The sequence below is a fragment of the Oncorhynchus tshawytscha genome, unplaced genomic scaffold (genome assembly GCF_018296145.1).
Source record: "Oncorhynchus tshawytscha isolate Ot180627B unplaced genomic scaffold, Otsh_v2.0 Un_contig_10255_pilon_pilon, whole genome shotgun sequence".
NCBI classification, from domain to species: domain Eukaryota; kingdom Metazoa; phylum Chordata; class Actinopteri; order Salmoniformes; family Salmonidae; genus Oncorhynchus; species Oncorhynchus tshawytscha.
In genome coordinates this window covers 93,266-105,493 of record NW_024609557.1, presented here as the reverse complement: position 1 = coordinate 105,493, position 12,228 = coordinate 93,266, and the positions used below count along the sequence as shown (strand labels likewise).

The following is a 12,228-nucleotide window of genomic DNA, read 5'->3' as shown; positions in this document are numbered from 1 at the left end:
TTTAGGCTGTGTGTGTCATGTATTGATTGGTGATGTTTAGGCTGTGTGTGTCATGTATTGATTGGTGATGTTTAGGCTGTGTGTGTCATGTATTGATTGGTGATGTTTAGGCTGTGACCGATTGTCTTCAGTAGCAGGTTCTGTGTCCTCTCAATCCTCTAAGTTTATACAGCTGGTTTATGAGTTGCACTCTTACTACGAATATTGCACATGGTAGTAACCCTTCTCTCTCTTTCTCTCTGTCTCTCTGTCCTGGTCTTCCCACAGAGAAACTGATAGTGTGCATCACTAGAAGAGAGCAGCCTCTACCGGCCTACTGCCCCTGCTGAACCTCTGGACACTCACTGAGGGACCACTGACTCCACTAGAACTGGACTCTCTCCTTCTGTGTCTTTTTCTCTTTCCTTTCTCTCTTTTTCCTCTCTCCTCTCAATTTCTTAATCTTCTTTCCCTCTTATCTCTCTCGGGGTCTGTGACATAAGCCACTTGCATGACCTTCAGCCTTCCTCACCTCCCTAGCTCTCCCTCATTCCTCTATTTAGACTGTGACTTTTAGCCACTAAAGGAACACTATGGACTCCTGACATCCCTCTTCTACCTGTCGACACTACTATGACATAAGACCACTTCTAATTTAGTAACTCCTCCCACCACAGTGACACACTAACCCCCAACACTACACTAACTCCTCCCACCACAATAGGGACAGTTGTGACTTCATCTGGGAACTGGGAATGTTCACCACCACAGTAACAAAGCTAATCAAAAGGGAACTGTTGGAATGGGATTCAAACTGTAACTGAACTTAAACTGACAAACCCCTTTTTTTACTGGAATGGTTCAAACTGCATTTCTACAAGTGATTGTGAAGATTTCCAGTCAAGGTTTTTTTTCTTCTTGTGATAACTAATTACCACTAAACTTCTGTTTCCCAACAAAGAATCAATGTTTGTTGATCTACCGCCGGTGTTGCTTTGGTCTTTGTTTGAGGTGTGATTGCTGAGTTGTGGTTCTGACTACAGTGATGAACACGTGCCAAACTACACACCACTATTGCAGTAACTTTCTACTACAGAGTATTTCTGAACACTACTTCTCTTCTCAGAGCCATCTGTTGTGATGTTCTAGTGTATATGACATCATTGGGTGATGTCAGACAGGCACTGGTGTGCCATTGGGCAGTGTTGTGGGAAAGTAAGTAGCTTGACGACCACTTTAACATTTTACACATGGGTCTTGCGTCACAGAACATTCTTGATCGTCTGTTCTGCAGATTATATTTCTATGATTTTCACCCATGTATAATAGACCAGTGAACCGTTTCGGCTCTATTCAATACATTTCTATCTGTGTGGCTCTTTAGCGTCATTGTTATACCCCTTTTCTCAACTCGCTCTGGTTCTAATGGTTCTCCTGAAGCTATGGGAGAAACCACAGATTTGATTGTTGATCCAGTGACTGCATTTCTTTCAATCTGCAAATCTCTATATATATGAATGTGTAAATATGTGATCGCCTTCAAGTACGTCTGTGTGGCTCATGGCTAACTGGAGTGCCTCGTTCGGTGGTGTTTTTAAGGTGGGATGGGGGTTTTCCCTGGGGGTATCATTCACTAGCAGCAACATTCCAGAACATTGAATCCAAATGGAATGTATAGAACAGTTTGTGTGTGTTCCGCATAATAACACAATGGAATGTATAGAGTTGATATGATTGATGCTCTGCATATGGAACAGAGAGAACCATTCTAGTGCCATACGTTCCACGTCAGACTGGAGTGTTCCAGCCTACTGAACCTACGCCTGGGTGTCCATCTACCCTGCTGGACTGGCTGGTGTCCCTGGAGACCACAGAACACTAAGAGGGGAGAGGACACATTTAGCTGGTTGTTTCCCCCCAGACTGAGTTCCTTTAGTACCGTAGACAACATTATTATTCTCAGTGCAGAGTAAGATGTAGATATTTTCTCAGTAGATTAAAGCACTAGGGGTAAAAGCGTTTCTTGGTTCCTTTGATTATTTTCATGCCAATCCAACACTACAAATGGTCAGTCTCAGAAAAATGTAAATGAGTTGCCTTGTAACCAGATATAGTCCTAGAATGAGATGATCTAGAACTGATACAGGAAATGATGTGGGAGTGGAATCCAATGGGAAAGTGGGACTAAAGAGGGGAGGAGCATAAAATTAAATTAGCAAGATTTGTATAAGTGCATAGACCTGATTTTGATTCTAATTGCTATTTAAAAAATAAATAAAATTAAAAGCAAATTTAACTATATATAGAAGATAAATATTTGTTAATTTTACTGGTTTTATGTATTGTTTTTATATTTTATGATTTGGGTTTATTCGTCTTGCAGGTATTGTGGGTGAACGCATATGCAATCAGGTTTATTTTTGAATTGAGAAACATGTTTGGTTTATATATTTTAATTAAAGAGAAAACAAGCAAAACACAATGTAAAATCAATTTTGCATTCCAAATGGTTCGCTATTCCCAATCTAGTACACTACTAAATGGCCTGATATGGCTCTGGGTGAAAGTAGTTAACTATATAGGGGACAGGGGGACATTTAGGAGACAGTCCAACTCTCAATTTCTGTCAACAGTTTATTATTGGACCGCTGATCTAAAATGTGATTCTGGATGAAAACCTTAATCTCTTCTTCTATGCCTTGGCTCTTAATGTTGCACATTTCTCTCATGAATGGAATATGTAACAAGCAATACTGTTTATAATAAATAAAATAAAAAGTGCTTTTTTCAATACTGGCCTTGACTTTTTTTCTCTCTAGCTCTGTGTGTGATTTGAGAAATGCATGTGTTGCAGTAAATGTTAGTAGTTCTCCCTGTACAGTTGTACTCTTCATAAACACACATCAATCATACGGTGTCATGCAGTGTTGAGACGCTGAAATCAACGGGTGAAGTAACGCACGCCTCTGATTGGCTAAAGTCAACAGAATACTTTTCAACATTGAACTGAAGATTTCAACAGGTTTGCTCTTGATCAGATCAAGTGGCTCTTCCGCTGATTATCAACGACGAGCCGAAATGACCCCATGATTCGAATGTGCAGGCTTGGCTTTTCCCACGTTAACTACGCATGAACACGCACGATCGCCCCTCGCGATTTTGACGTTGAAGAGAACTCCTTTCTGAAGTGTGACGTCAGTCCGTGAATTTGACCACGTTGTGGGAATATGTCAACATTAACTATTTGAAACAAATTGGTTGGCGATATTCTGATTTTTGAGAAAGCAAGTCACTAGAAAAGAAAAAGCCCTGACTGGCATCGAAAAGGTAAGCATGTGCATTAGCTAGCCGTCCAGCTAACACATTGAGCTAACGTCACCAGACTTTATTCGTTTCTAGTTCCCCGGAGTGTGCTGAAGAGTATACATATTAAACTAATGACATAGAAAGCTGTACCACACTTGCAGTTGTTTGAGAACGAAATGAATGTGCACTAATGCAACACATTAACATTTGTGTTTTTGATTGTAGGCCTATTGTCAGTGTGTCTTTTAAGTGGAGGTCGCCCACAACACGCTTTGAATTGCATGGCGTTCCAACGGAACAAGCGGTCTTTTCTAGCAAAAGCACTGACTAACAAGTGATACGAATAGCTGAACTTCTTTTATACTAGTCATGAAACGAATGTGTTAACTAATACATGACAAAAGAGTACCAAATGTAAAGTACTAGCCACTCACCCCGGTGGTGTGTATTTATGGAGGCCAAGGGAAGCCAGGATTACCCAAGAAAAATTTTAACATTTTCGTATTTCTGTGTTTCATAATTTTCCTTCAATTCGCAAGAGGCTGAATGGATATCACAGGAGAAAGCATCCGAGCGAGCGAAACAGCGCCCCTCTGTCTCTCTACGTGCAGGCCATCTATCTGATGCTGTCTGGTCCAAACAAGTATGACATTGTTGCTGCCCGTAGCATCTCACAACCAACTTCACACCTTGTCTTTTCAGCCCAGTCTTCTCCAAGCACGACATTTTGAGACATTGAATGAAAATCCGGTTTTACCATTGTTTCACTTCGTCAAATGCTGTATACCGTCAGATCGATCTGCAGTCATTTAAATCTCTCCCCCATTTTCCCCTACATCCCTTTCTATCCTCTAAACCCCACAACTCTATCCCTCTCTCTGTGCTACCCACTGCCTCCCCCCTTCTCCCCACATCCATTTTCCCCTACATCCCTTTCTATCCTCTAAACCCCACAACTCTATCCCTCTCTCTGTGCTACCCACTGCCTCCCCCCTTCTCCCCACATCCATGTTTCCTCTGTCTCCTCTACCACTCTATTCCCCCCTCTCCATTCTACCCAATACCCCCTCCCTCTCAGGGTGGAGGCCAAGAAGAGGAGGATGTGGAGGTACCGTCTGCCTGGCTTTGAGTTGAGGCTCCTGGAGGAACTACAGAGACAGAAACACAACAGTCTCTACTGTGATACCCTGTTACAGACTGATGGTGAGGGAGGAGGGGAGTGATGGAGAGACTGCAGTCTACTGTGATAACCTGTTACAGACTGATGGTGAGGGAGGAGGGGAGTGATGGAGAGACTGCAGTCTACTGTGATAACCTGTTACAGACTGATGGTGAGGGAGGAGGGGAGTGATGGAGAGACTGCAGTCTACTGTGATAACCTGTTACAGACTGATGGTGAGGGAGGAGGGGAGTGATGGAGAGACTGCAGTCTACTGTGATAACCTGTTACAGACTGATGGTGAGGGAGGAGGGGAGTGATGGAGAGACTACAGTCTACTGTGATACCCTACTACAGACTGAGGGAGGAGAGAGAGGGGGGGAATGGAATCAATCAGAGCATATGAGCAGAGATGAGAGGTTGGAAATCCTGCTCATCTCTCATGTTGCTCAGCGCTCCATGTCCTTTCCTACTGCTCATCTCTCATGTTGCTCAGTGCTCCATGTCCTTTCCTACTGCTCATCTCTCATGTTGCTCAGCGCTCCATGTCCTTTCCTACTGCTCATCTCTCATGTTGCTCAGCGCTCCATGTCCTTTCCTACTGCTCATCTCTCATGTTGCTCAGTGCTCCATGTCCTTTCCTACTGCTCATCTCTCATGTTGCTCAGTGCTCCATGTCCTTTCCTACTGCTCATCTCTCATGTTGCTCAGCGCTCCAGTGCTCCATGTCCTTTCCTACTGCTCATCTCTCATGTTGCTCAGTGCTCCATGTCCTTTCCTACTGCTCATCTCTCATGTTGCTCAGCGCTCCAGTGCTCCATGTTTTCCTACTGCTCATCTCTCATGTTGCTCAGCGCTCCAGTGCTCCATGTCCTTTCCTACTGCTCATCTCTCATGTTGCTCAGCGCTCCAGTGCTCCATGTCCTTTCCTACTGCTCATCTCTCATGTTGCTCAGCGCTCCAGTGCTCCATGTCCTTTCCTACTGCTCATCTCTCATGTTGCTCAGCGCTCCAGTGCTCCATGTCCTTTCCTACTGCTCATCTCTCATGTTGCTCAGCGCTCCAGTGCTCCATGTCCTTTCCTACTGCTCATCTCTCATGTTGCTCAGTGCTCCAGTGCTCCAACATCCATCTATTGCTGTGACTACCTGGACCTACCTATTGGTTTTACCAACATCCATCTATTGCTGTGACTACCTGGACCTACCTATTGGTTTTTACCAATTGAAACCAAACCATATGGATTTAAATGAAAAGTCGTTGAATAAACATTTCTAATAGGCTACATGTCATATAAACACTCTAAATAGGATGATTACATTTCTAATAGGCTGCATGTCATATAAACACTCTAAATAGGATGATTACATTTCTAATAGGCTACATGTCATATAAACACTCTAAATAGGATGATTACATTTCTAATAGGCTACATGTCATATAAACACTCTAAATAGGATGATTACATTTCTAATAGGCTACATGTCATATAAACACTCTAAATAGGATGATTACATTTCTAATAGGCTGCATGTCATATAAACACTCTAAATAGGTCAGGAGTCAGACCGGGAGCCTAAGAAGGAACGAAAATAAATGAATGAGGCTATATTATTATTTCAAGTCAATAGCCTACATAGAAATACATTGTGAAGCATTTGCGAGTGTGACACAATAGGCTGGTACGGACATAAAGAATTTAAACAACATTTTGTTGTATTAAATAATTATAGTCTATAAATTGTGCATATCGGCTGTGAATTACTGAGAATTAAATACAAATGAAATGATAAATGACTTATTAGAGCCTTTTGAAAATGTTGAGTTTGGCCATGTCTGTGGCTTCAGGCCCATGTGATGAATGAATGAGGCTATGTTATTATTTCAGGCCCATGTGATACATTGTGAAGCTTCAGGCCCATGTGATGGTGACTAGGCCCATGTGATGGTGACTTCAGGCCCATGTGATGGTGACTTCAGGCCCATGTGATGGTGGCTTCAGGCCCATGTGACTTCAGGCCCATGTGATGGTGGCTTCAGGCCCATGTGATGGCTTCAGGCCCATGTGATGGTGGCTTCAGGCCCATGTGATGGTGGCTTCAGGCCCATGTGATGGTGGCTTCAGGCCCATGTGATGGTGGCTTCAGGCCCATGTGTGATGGTGGCTTCAGGCCCATGTGATGGTGGCTTCAGGCCCATGTGATGGTGAAGGCCCATGTGATGGTGGCTTCAGGCCCATGTGATGGTGGCTTCAGGCCCAGTGATGGTGGCTTCAGGCCCATGTGATGGTGGCTTCAGGCCCATGTGATGGTGGCTTCAGGCCCATGTGATGGTGGCTTCAGGCCCATGTGATGGTGGCTTCAGGCCCATGTGATGGTGGCTTCAGGCCCATGTGATGGTGGCTTCAGGCCCATGTGATGGTGGCTTCAGGCCCATGTGATGGTGGCTTCAGGCCCATGTGATGGTGGCTTCAGGCCCATGTGATGGTGCCTGGAAAGCAGACCAGCAGTGGAGAACATCCTCTCCACACTTGCAGAGCCACTGGGGATGATAAACACCCGTTTGGCCACTCTTGCCAGGCTGGGCAGGGTTGTTTTCTACATTTTTCTATAGGTAGGCCTAAAGGTTTATAGACAAAATAACGCAATCAAAATGGAAAGTTCTTTGAACGTGGGAATATGCCAGGCCTGTTTGGCCAAAATCAGTTATGGCCTATTGTGTAGATAATAGAACGAAAATGAACTAAACCTTTAAGAGATGTCAAATCAAACTTTATTTGTCACTTGCGCTGAATACAAGTGTAGACCTTACCGTGAAATGCTTACTTACAAGCCCTTTACCAACAGTGATTTGTAGTTTATAAATACTTCACTACAGTGACACACTTAATTAGATACCCACTTTCTGTTAGCATGTGCACATAGTAAGTACACCATCATGCTTTCGGGATATGTGTCTTTTCAGATTCCACAATGATTCTTTAGTTGTGGACAGAACGTCATCCCTCTCCCTCTCTTGCTCTTGGTCCTCATCTTTATAAGTCACCTTGATTTGGCACCTGTGTGTTTTATCAGTTTCTTTATGACAATATTTAGAGAACTTCATGACAGTAGCTAAAGCAAGGGGCTATAGCAGCACACCAGTAGACTACAGATGCATGCTGGGCCGGGCACGCCCTGAGCTGGTGAAGTGAGCACTACTGGAGAGAAAGTGGAGCGGGCGAGAAGGCCAACCCTCCAGCCTTTGGGAATCTCGCTCCACCTTCCAGTCACATTGGGCCCCTCGCTCCACCTTCCAGTCACATTGGGCCCCTCGCTCCACCTTCCAGTCACATTGGGCCCACTCCTCCACCTTCCAGTCACATTGGGCCCCTCGCTCCACCTTCCAGTCACATTGGGCCCACCTTCCAGCTCCACCTTCCAGTCACATTGGGCCCCTCGCTCCACCTTCCAGTCACATTGGGCCCCTCGCTCCACCTTCCAGTCACATTGGGCCCCCTCGCTCCACCTTCCAGTCACATTGGGCCCCTCGCTTCCAGTCACCCCCTTCCAGTCACATTGGGCCCCTCGCTCCACCTTCCAGTCACATTGGGCCCCTCGCTCCACCTTCCAGTCACATTGGGCCCCTCGCTCCACCTTCCAGTCACATTGGGCCCCTCGCTCCACCTTCCAGTCACATTGGGCCCCTCGCTCCACCTTCCAGTCACATTGGGCCCCTCGCTCCACCTTCCAGTCACATTGGGCCCCTCGCTCCACCTTCCAGTCACATTGGGCCCGCTCCTCTCACATACTCTGGAATCAATGGAACGGTGTCAGACACATGGAAACCACATTGAAGTCCATTCCAGTCATTAAAATTAGCCTGTCCTCCTATAGCTCCTCCCACCAGCCTCTACTGTGATACCCTGCTATAGACTGATGTTGAGAGGGGGAGGGAGGGAGGGACAGTAATGAATGGATGTAAAGTAACCAAATGATTGATGTAAGTTAGGGAGACCTAATGAGGTTTAGATTGAGGATAGTAAATAAATGGATCAATCAAATCCAACTGCCATTCTTCCTCTCCTTCCACATGCCCTTATTTCACACCACATGCCCTTATTTCACGCCTTCATCACATTTCCTAACCTGCATTATACATGTAGCTAATGATGTCACATTTCTCTCTTCCCACAGGATTGTCAGTCCCGGCCCACAGCTGCATCCTGGCTGCCCTGAGCCCCTACCTGTCCAATGCCCTGTCCAACCAGTCATCCCCCCTCCCGGCTGGGCAGAGATGGCCACTCAAGCTCCAGGCTGTGAAGGCCCAGACCCTGCTGAAGCTGGTGGATCTCCTGTACTCCGGAGAGCTGGAGGGAGAGGGCACCATGGAACAAGAAGAGGTTATGGCCGCTGCCTGTAAGCTGGGCATAGGCCGCTTGGTGGAGGGGTGGAAGGACCGGGGGAGGGAGGGAGAGGGGGAGGAGGAGAGGAGGTGCAGTCTCAGAGATGTGGGGGTGCAGACGGAGGGAGGAGAGACACAGGTGGGGGCATTGGTGGAGATGGGGACACAGACTGTGGACTGTAATGGAGGTATTTACATGACTTTCCTCAGTCCTCTCCCTGATGCTCTCCCTACACCCCTCCTACTAGTCCAGAGCAGCAGTGAAGGCCAGCAGCACACAACTCACACGGCACTCCCTTTCCTGAGTCCCCAGATTATGACCCCCACTTCACACCCCAGTTCCACCCCACCCAGCGTCAAAGCACCGGTCAACTGTGGAACAGCTCCCTTTAGAACCCACCCTCGGACCTCCGAACCGGAGGTCACAAACCTCTCATCGTCCTCTGTTGTCCTGAGCGGTGACATGGTCACCCAGAGTGACGATTCGGACCACCCCACGACACCCCGGGAGGAGAGTGCCGTCCCAGAATGCTCTGTGGCGGAGAGGAGGATGGAGAAGAAGAGGGAGCAGCAGCTGACATCACACACTGGGAGAGCAGAGGAAGGAGGAACAGGGGAGTGTCTGGAGAGGAGAGGTATGAAGGGATGACAGTTATTTTACACATCCTTTGGGGTTTCTAGTTAGTTTCTGAATCTCATATTTAGCATGTTGTTTATTTGTATCTGTGTCATGTACTGTAAAGTGTGTTGCCGTGTATAACTGCACTGTAAATAAGATGTGATGTGATTGTGAGGTGTGGTTGGGAGGAAGTGGCTGAGCGGACAGAGGCTGGAGAACACTCAGATCTCCATCAAGGTCAAGCTGAGGAGGAGGACCAGGGGACAGGTAGGTGGGGTGTCCAAAATGGCACCCGATTCCCTAAATAGTGCCCTAGTTTTGACCTGGGCCCTGGTGAAAAGTAGTGCACTGTGTAGTGAATAGGGTGCCATTTTGGATGTTGAGTTTTTCTTTGCTAATGTGTGCCTCTGCTTGCTGTCTGGAGTCCAGGCCGGGTTAATGTAAAACCCCTTATTCTCACTCTTTTGATCTAAAAACTGCTTTATCAATACATTTGATTGATTGTCTAACAGCTGTGGGAGCTGGTCAGTGGGCAGGAGACGGACGGAACCATCTCACCTGGTCAGGGGCAGGAGACAGACGGAACCATCTCACCTGGTCAGGGGCAGGAGACAGACGGAACCATCTCACCTGGTCAGGGGCAGGAGACAGACGGAACCATCTCACCTGGTCAGGGGCAGGAGAGGGACGGAACCATCTCACCTGGTCGGAGGCAGGAGAGGGACGGAGGCACCATCTCACCTGGTCAGGAGGCAGCAGAGGGACGGAACCATCTCACCTGGTCGGAGGCAGCAGAGGGACGGAACCATCTCACCTGGTCAGAGGCAGCAGAGGGACGGAACCATCTCACCTGGTCAGAGGCAGCAGAGGGACGGAACCATCTCACCTGGTCGGAGGCAGTTGGTCCCCGCTGCTCTGAAGAAGGTGAGTGACACAGTAACTATGAAACTGTTTGAATACTTCCAATGCCATTCTAACTGATTGTTGTCAGTCAGCAAAGTAAGAGATTAATTTGAGGGCTACATTTTCACTCTAGAACATTTTTGCCCATTAGTTTTGATACAGTGAATAGCCATTACCATGTTAGGAAGCCATCGAGGGGTTTCTGAATAAACTGTCCATTATTCAAGTTAATCTGAGCTGTCAAAACAGCAGCACAACAGTTCAAATATATATTTCCTAAACATTACTTTTGAAACCTTGTTCAGATGAAACCCTGCTGAAGACAGAATAGGTGTGTAAACGTTAGTATATAAATGTAATGGAGCCATGTGGTTTATCTTCTCTAAGTGTTCTAAAATGTCTCCTTTTATTCTGTCACGGCAGGAAACGCATGATCGCATGAGGACAAGACAACTACCACGCCAGCCTCTCCCCCCGCTCCAGTCCCCAGCCCTCCCCCGGTGCTCTCCCCTCGACACAACTTTCCTCACCCCTCCACCCCGATCCCGCTCCCCCCCCCCCAAAACCACCACTGCCCAGTCAACCTCCCTCAAACACTGCAGCTCCACCCATCATCCGACTCCACACCCAGCACATGAATCACAGCTCGCCTTGCCCCAGCCTCCGGTACCTTCATTTATTTGACGATTTAAAATTTAAAAAACACAATTCAACCACACATTTAAAAATGATCCAGGTTAACACAGAAAACGTTTAACAACGTATATCCGTTGTGGTCCTCTTGTTTTGGCCGGCAGGTAGAGGATTCGGACGAGCAGATTGAGAAGATGCTGGAAGACATCATGATGGGGTTGAACATACTGCCCCCTGTGGTTCTGGATAGGGACTGCAACCAACGCCACCATCTCCAAAGCCACGACAGACCGTCGGCCTGCTCCTGCTCGCATCATCCCGTCCACGCAAGGCACAGCGCCGTTGGCTCGGCTTCTCGTTGCATGTGTTCCCATGGCTACGCGACAGGAAGTGATGATGCGTCGTCAACTGAAACAGGTATGTTTTGTAACATGTTATGTGATTGACCACCTTTCTCTACTGTTGTATCTACATCTGAGAAGACTTCATCTTTACATTTAGCAGATGCTCTTATCCAGAGCAATTAGGTTTAAGTGCCTTGCTAAAGGGCACATCAACAGATTTTCCATCTAGTCAGCTTGGGGATTTGAACCAGCAACCTTTCGGTTACTGGCCTAGCGCTCCTAACCCTAGGCTACCTGCTGCCTTGAATCTGAACCAGGCTCCTTGTTAACTATGTTGTAAGGCTTTCTAGCGACTTAGGTCAGTGTTTCCCAAATCCAGTCCTCCAGTACCCCCAGCAGCCCAACTCCAGTCCTCCAGTACCCCCAGCAGCCCAACTCCGGTCCTCCAGTACCCCCAACAACACACAATTGTGTTGAAGCCCCAGACAAAAACACCTGATTCAACTTGTCAAGGGCTTGATGATTAGTTGACAAGTAGAAGCAGGTTTGCTGTTGGGGGTACTGTAGGACCAGAGTTGGCTGTTGGGGGTTGGGCTGTTGGGGGTACTGGAGGACCAGAGTTGGGCTGTTGGGGTACTGGAGGACAGAGTTGGGCTGTTGGGCTGTTGGGGGTACTGGAGTACTGGAGGACCAGAGTTGGGCTGTTGGGGGTACTGGAGGACCAGAGTTGGGCTGTTGGGGGTACTGGAGGACCAGAGTTGGGCTGTTGGGGGTACTGGAGGACCAGAGTTGGGCTGTTGGGGGTACTGGAGGACCAGAGTTGGGCTGTTGGGGGTACTGGAGGACCAGAGTTGGGCTGTTGGGGGTACTGGAGGACCAGAGTTGGGCTGTTGGGGGTACTG

The 12,228-nt window shown here is 47.2% G+C and overlaps 2 protein-coding genes across 14 annotated transcripts in view; both read left to right on the top strand.

Annotated features, from left to right (window-relative positions):
* ctnnd1 (catenin (cadherin-associated protein), delta 1) overlaps window positions 1-2,770 on the top strand; it is a 54,582-nt gene extending 51,812 nt beyond the window's left edge. For 11 of the 13 annotated variants that reach the window (XM_042315901.1, XM_042315908.1, XM_042315910.1 and 8 more), the window contains one exon: window positions 268-2,770. In XM_042315901.1, the coding sequence (XP_042171835.1) occupies window positions 268-329 (62 nt within the window). In that variant the 3' untranslated portion in view covers window positions 330-2,770. The remainder of the gene's footprint in view (window positions 1-267) is intronic. The other 2 variants (XM_042315906.1, XM_042315905.1) reach the window with 1 other exon arrangement.
* A 1,104-nt stretch (window positions 2,771-3,874) lies between these two features.
* Window positions 3,875-10,913, top strand: LOC112240394 (BTB/POZ domain-containing protein 18). The gene is made up of 7 exons (XM_042315914.1): window positions 3,875-3,928; window positions 4,364-4,488; window positions 8,620-9,462; window positions 9,622-9,713; window positions 9,959-10,007; window positions 10,044-10,370; window positions 10,773-10,913. The coding sequence occupies exons 1-7, from the start codon at window positions 3,909-3,911 to the stop codon at window positions 10,781-10,783; spliced, it is 1,467 nt and encodes a 488-aa protein (XP_042171848.1). The 5' UTR covers window positions 3,875-3,908; the 3' UTR covers window positions 10,784-10,913.
* The last annotated feature ends 1,315 nt before the right edge of the window (window positions 10,914-12,228 follow it).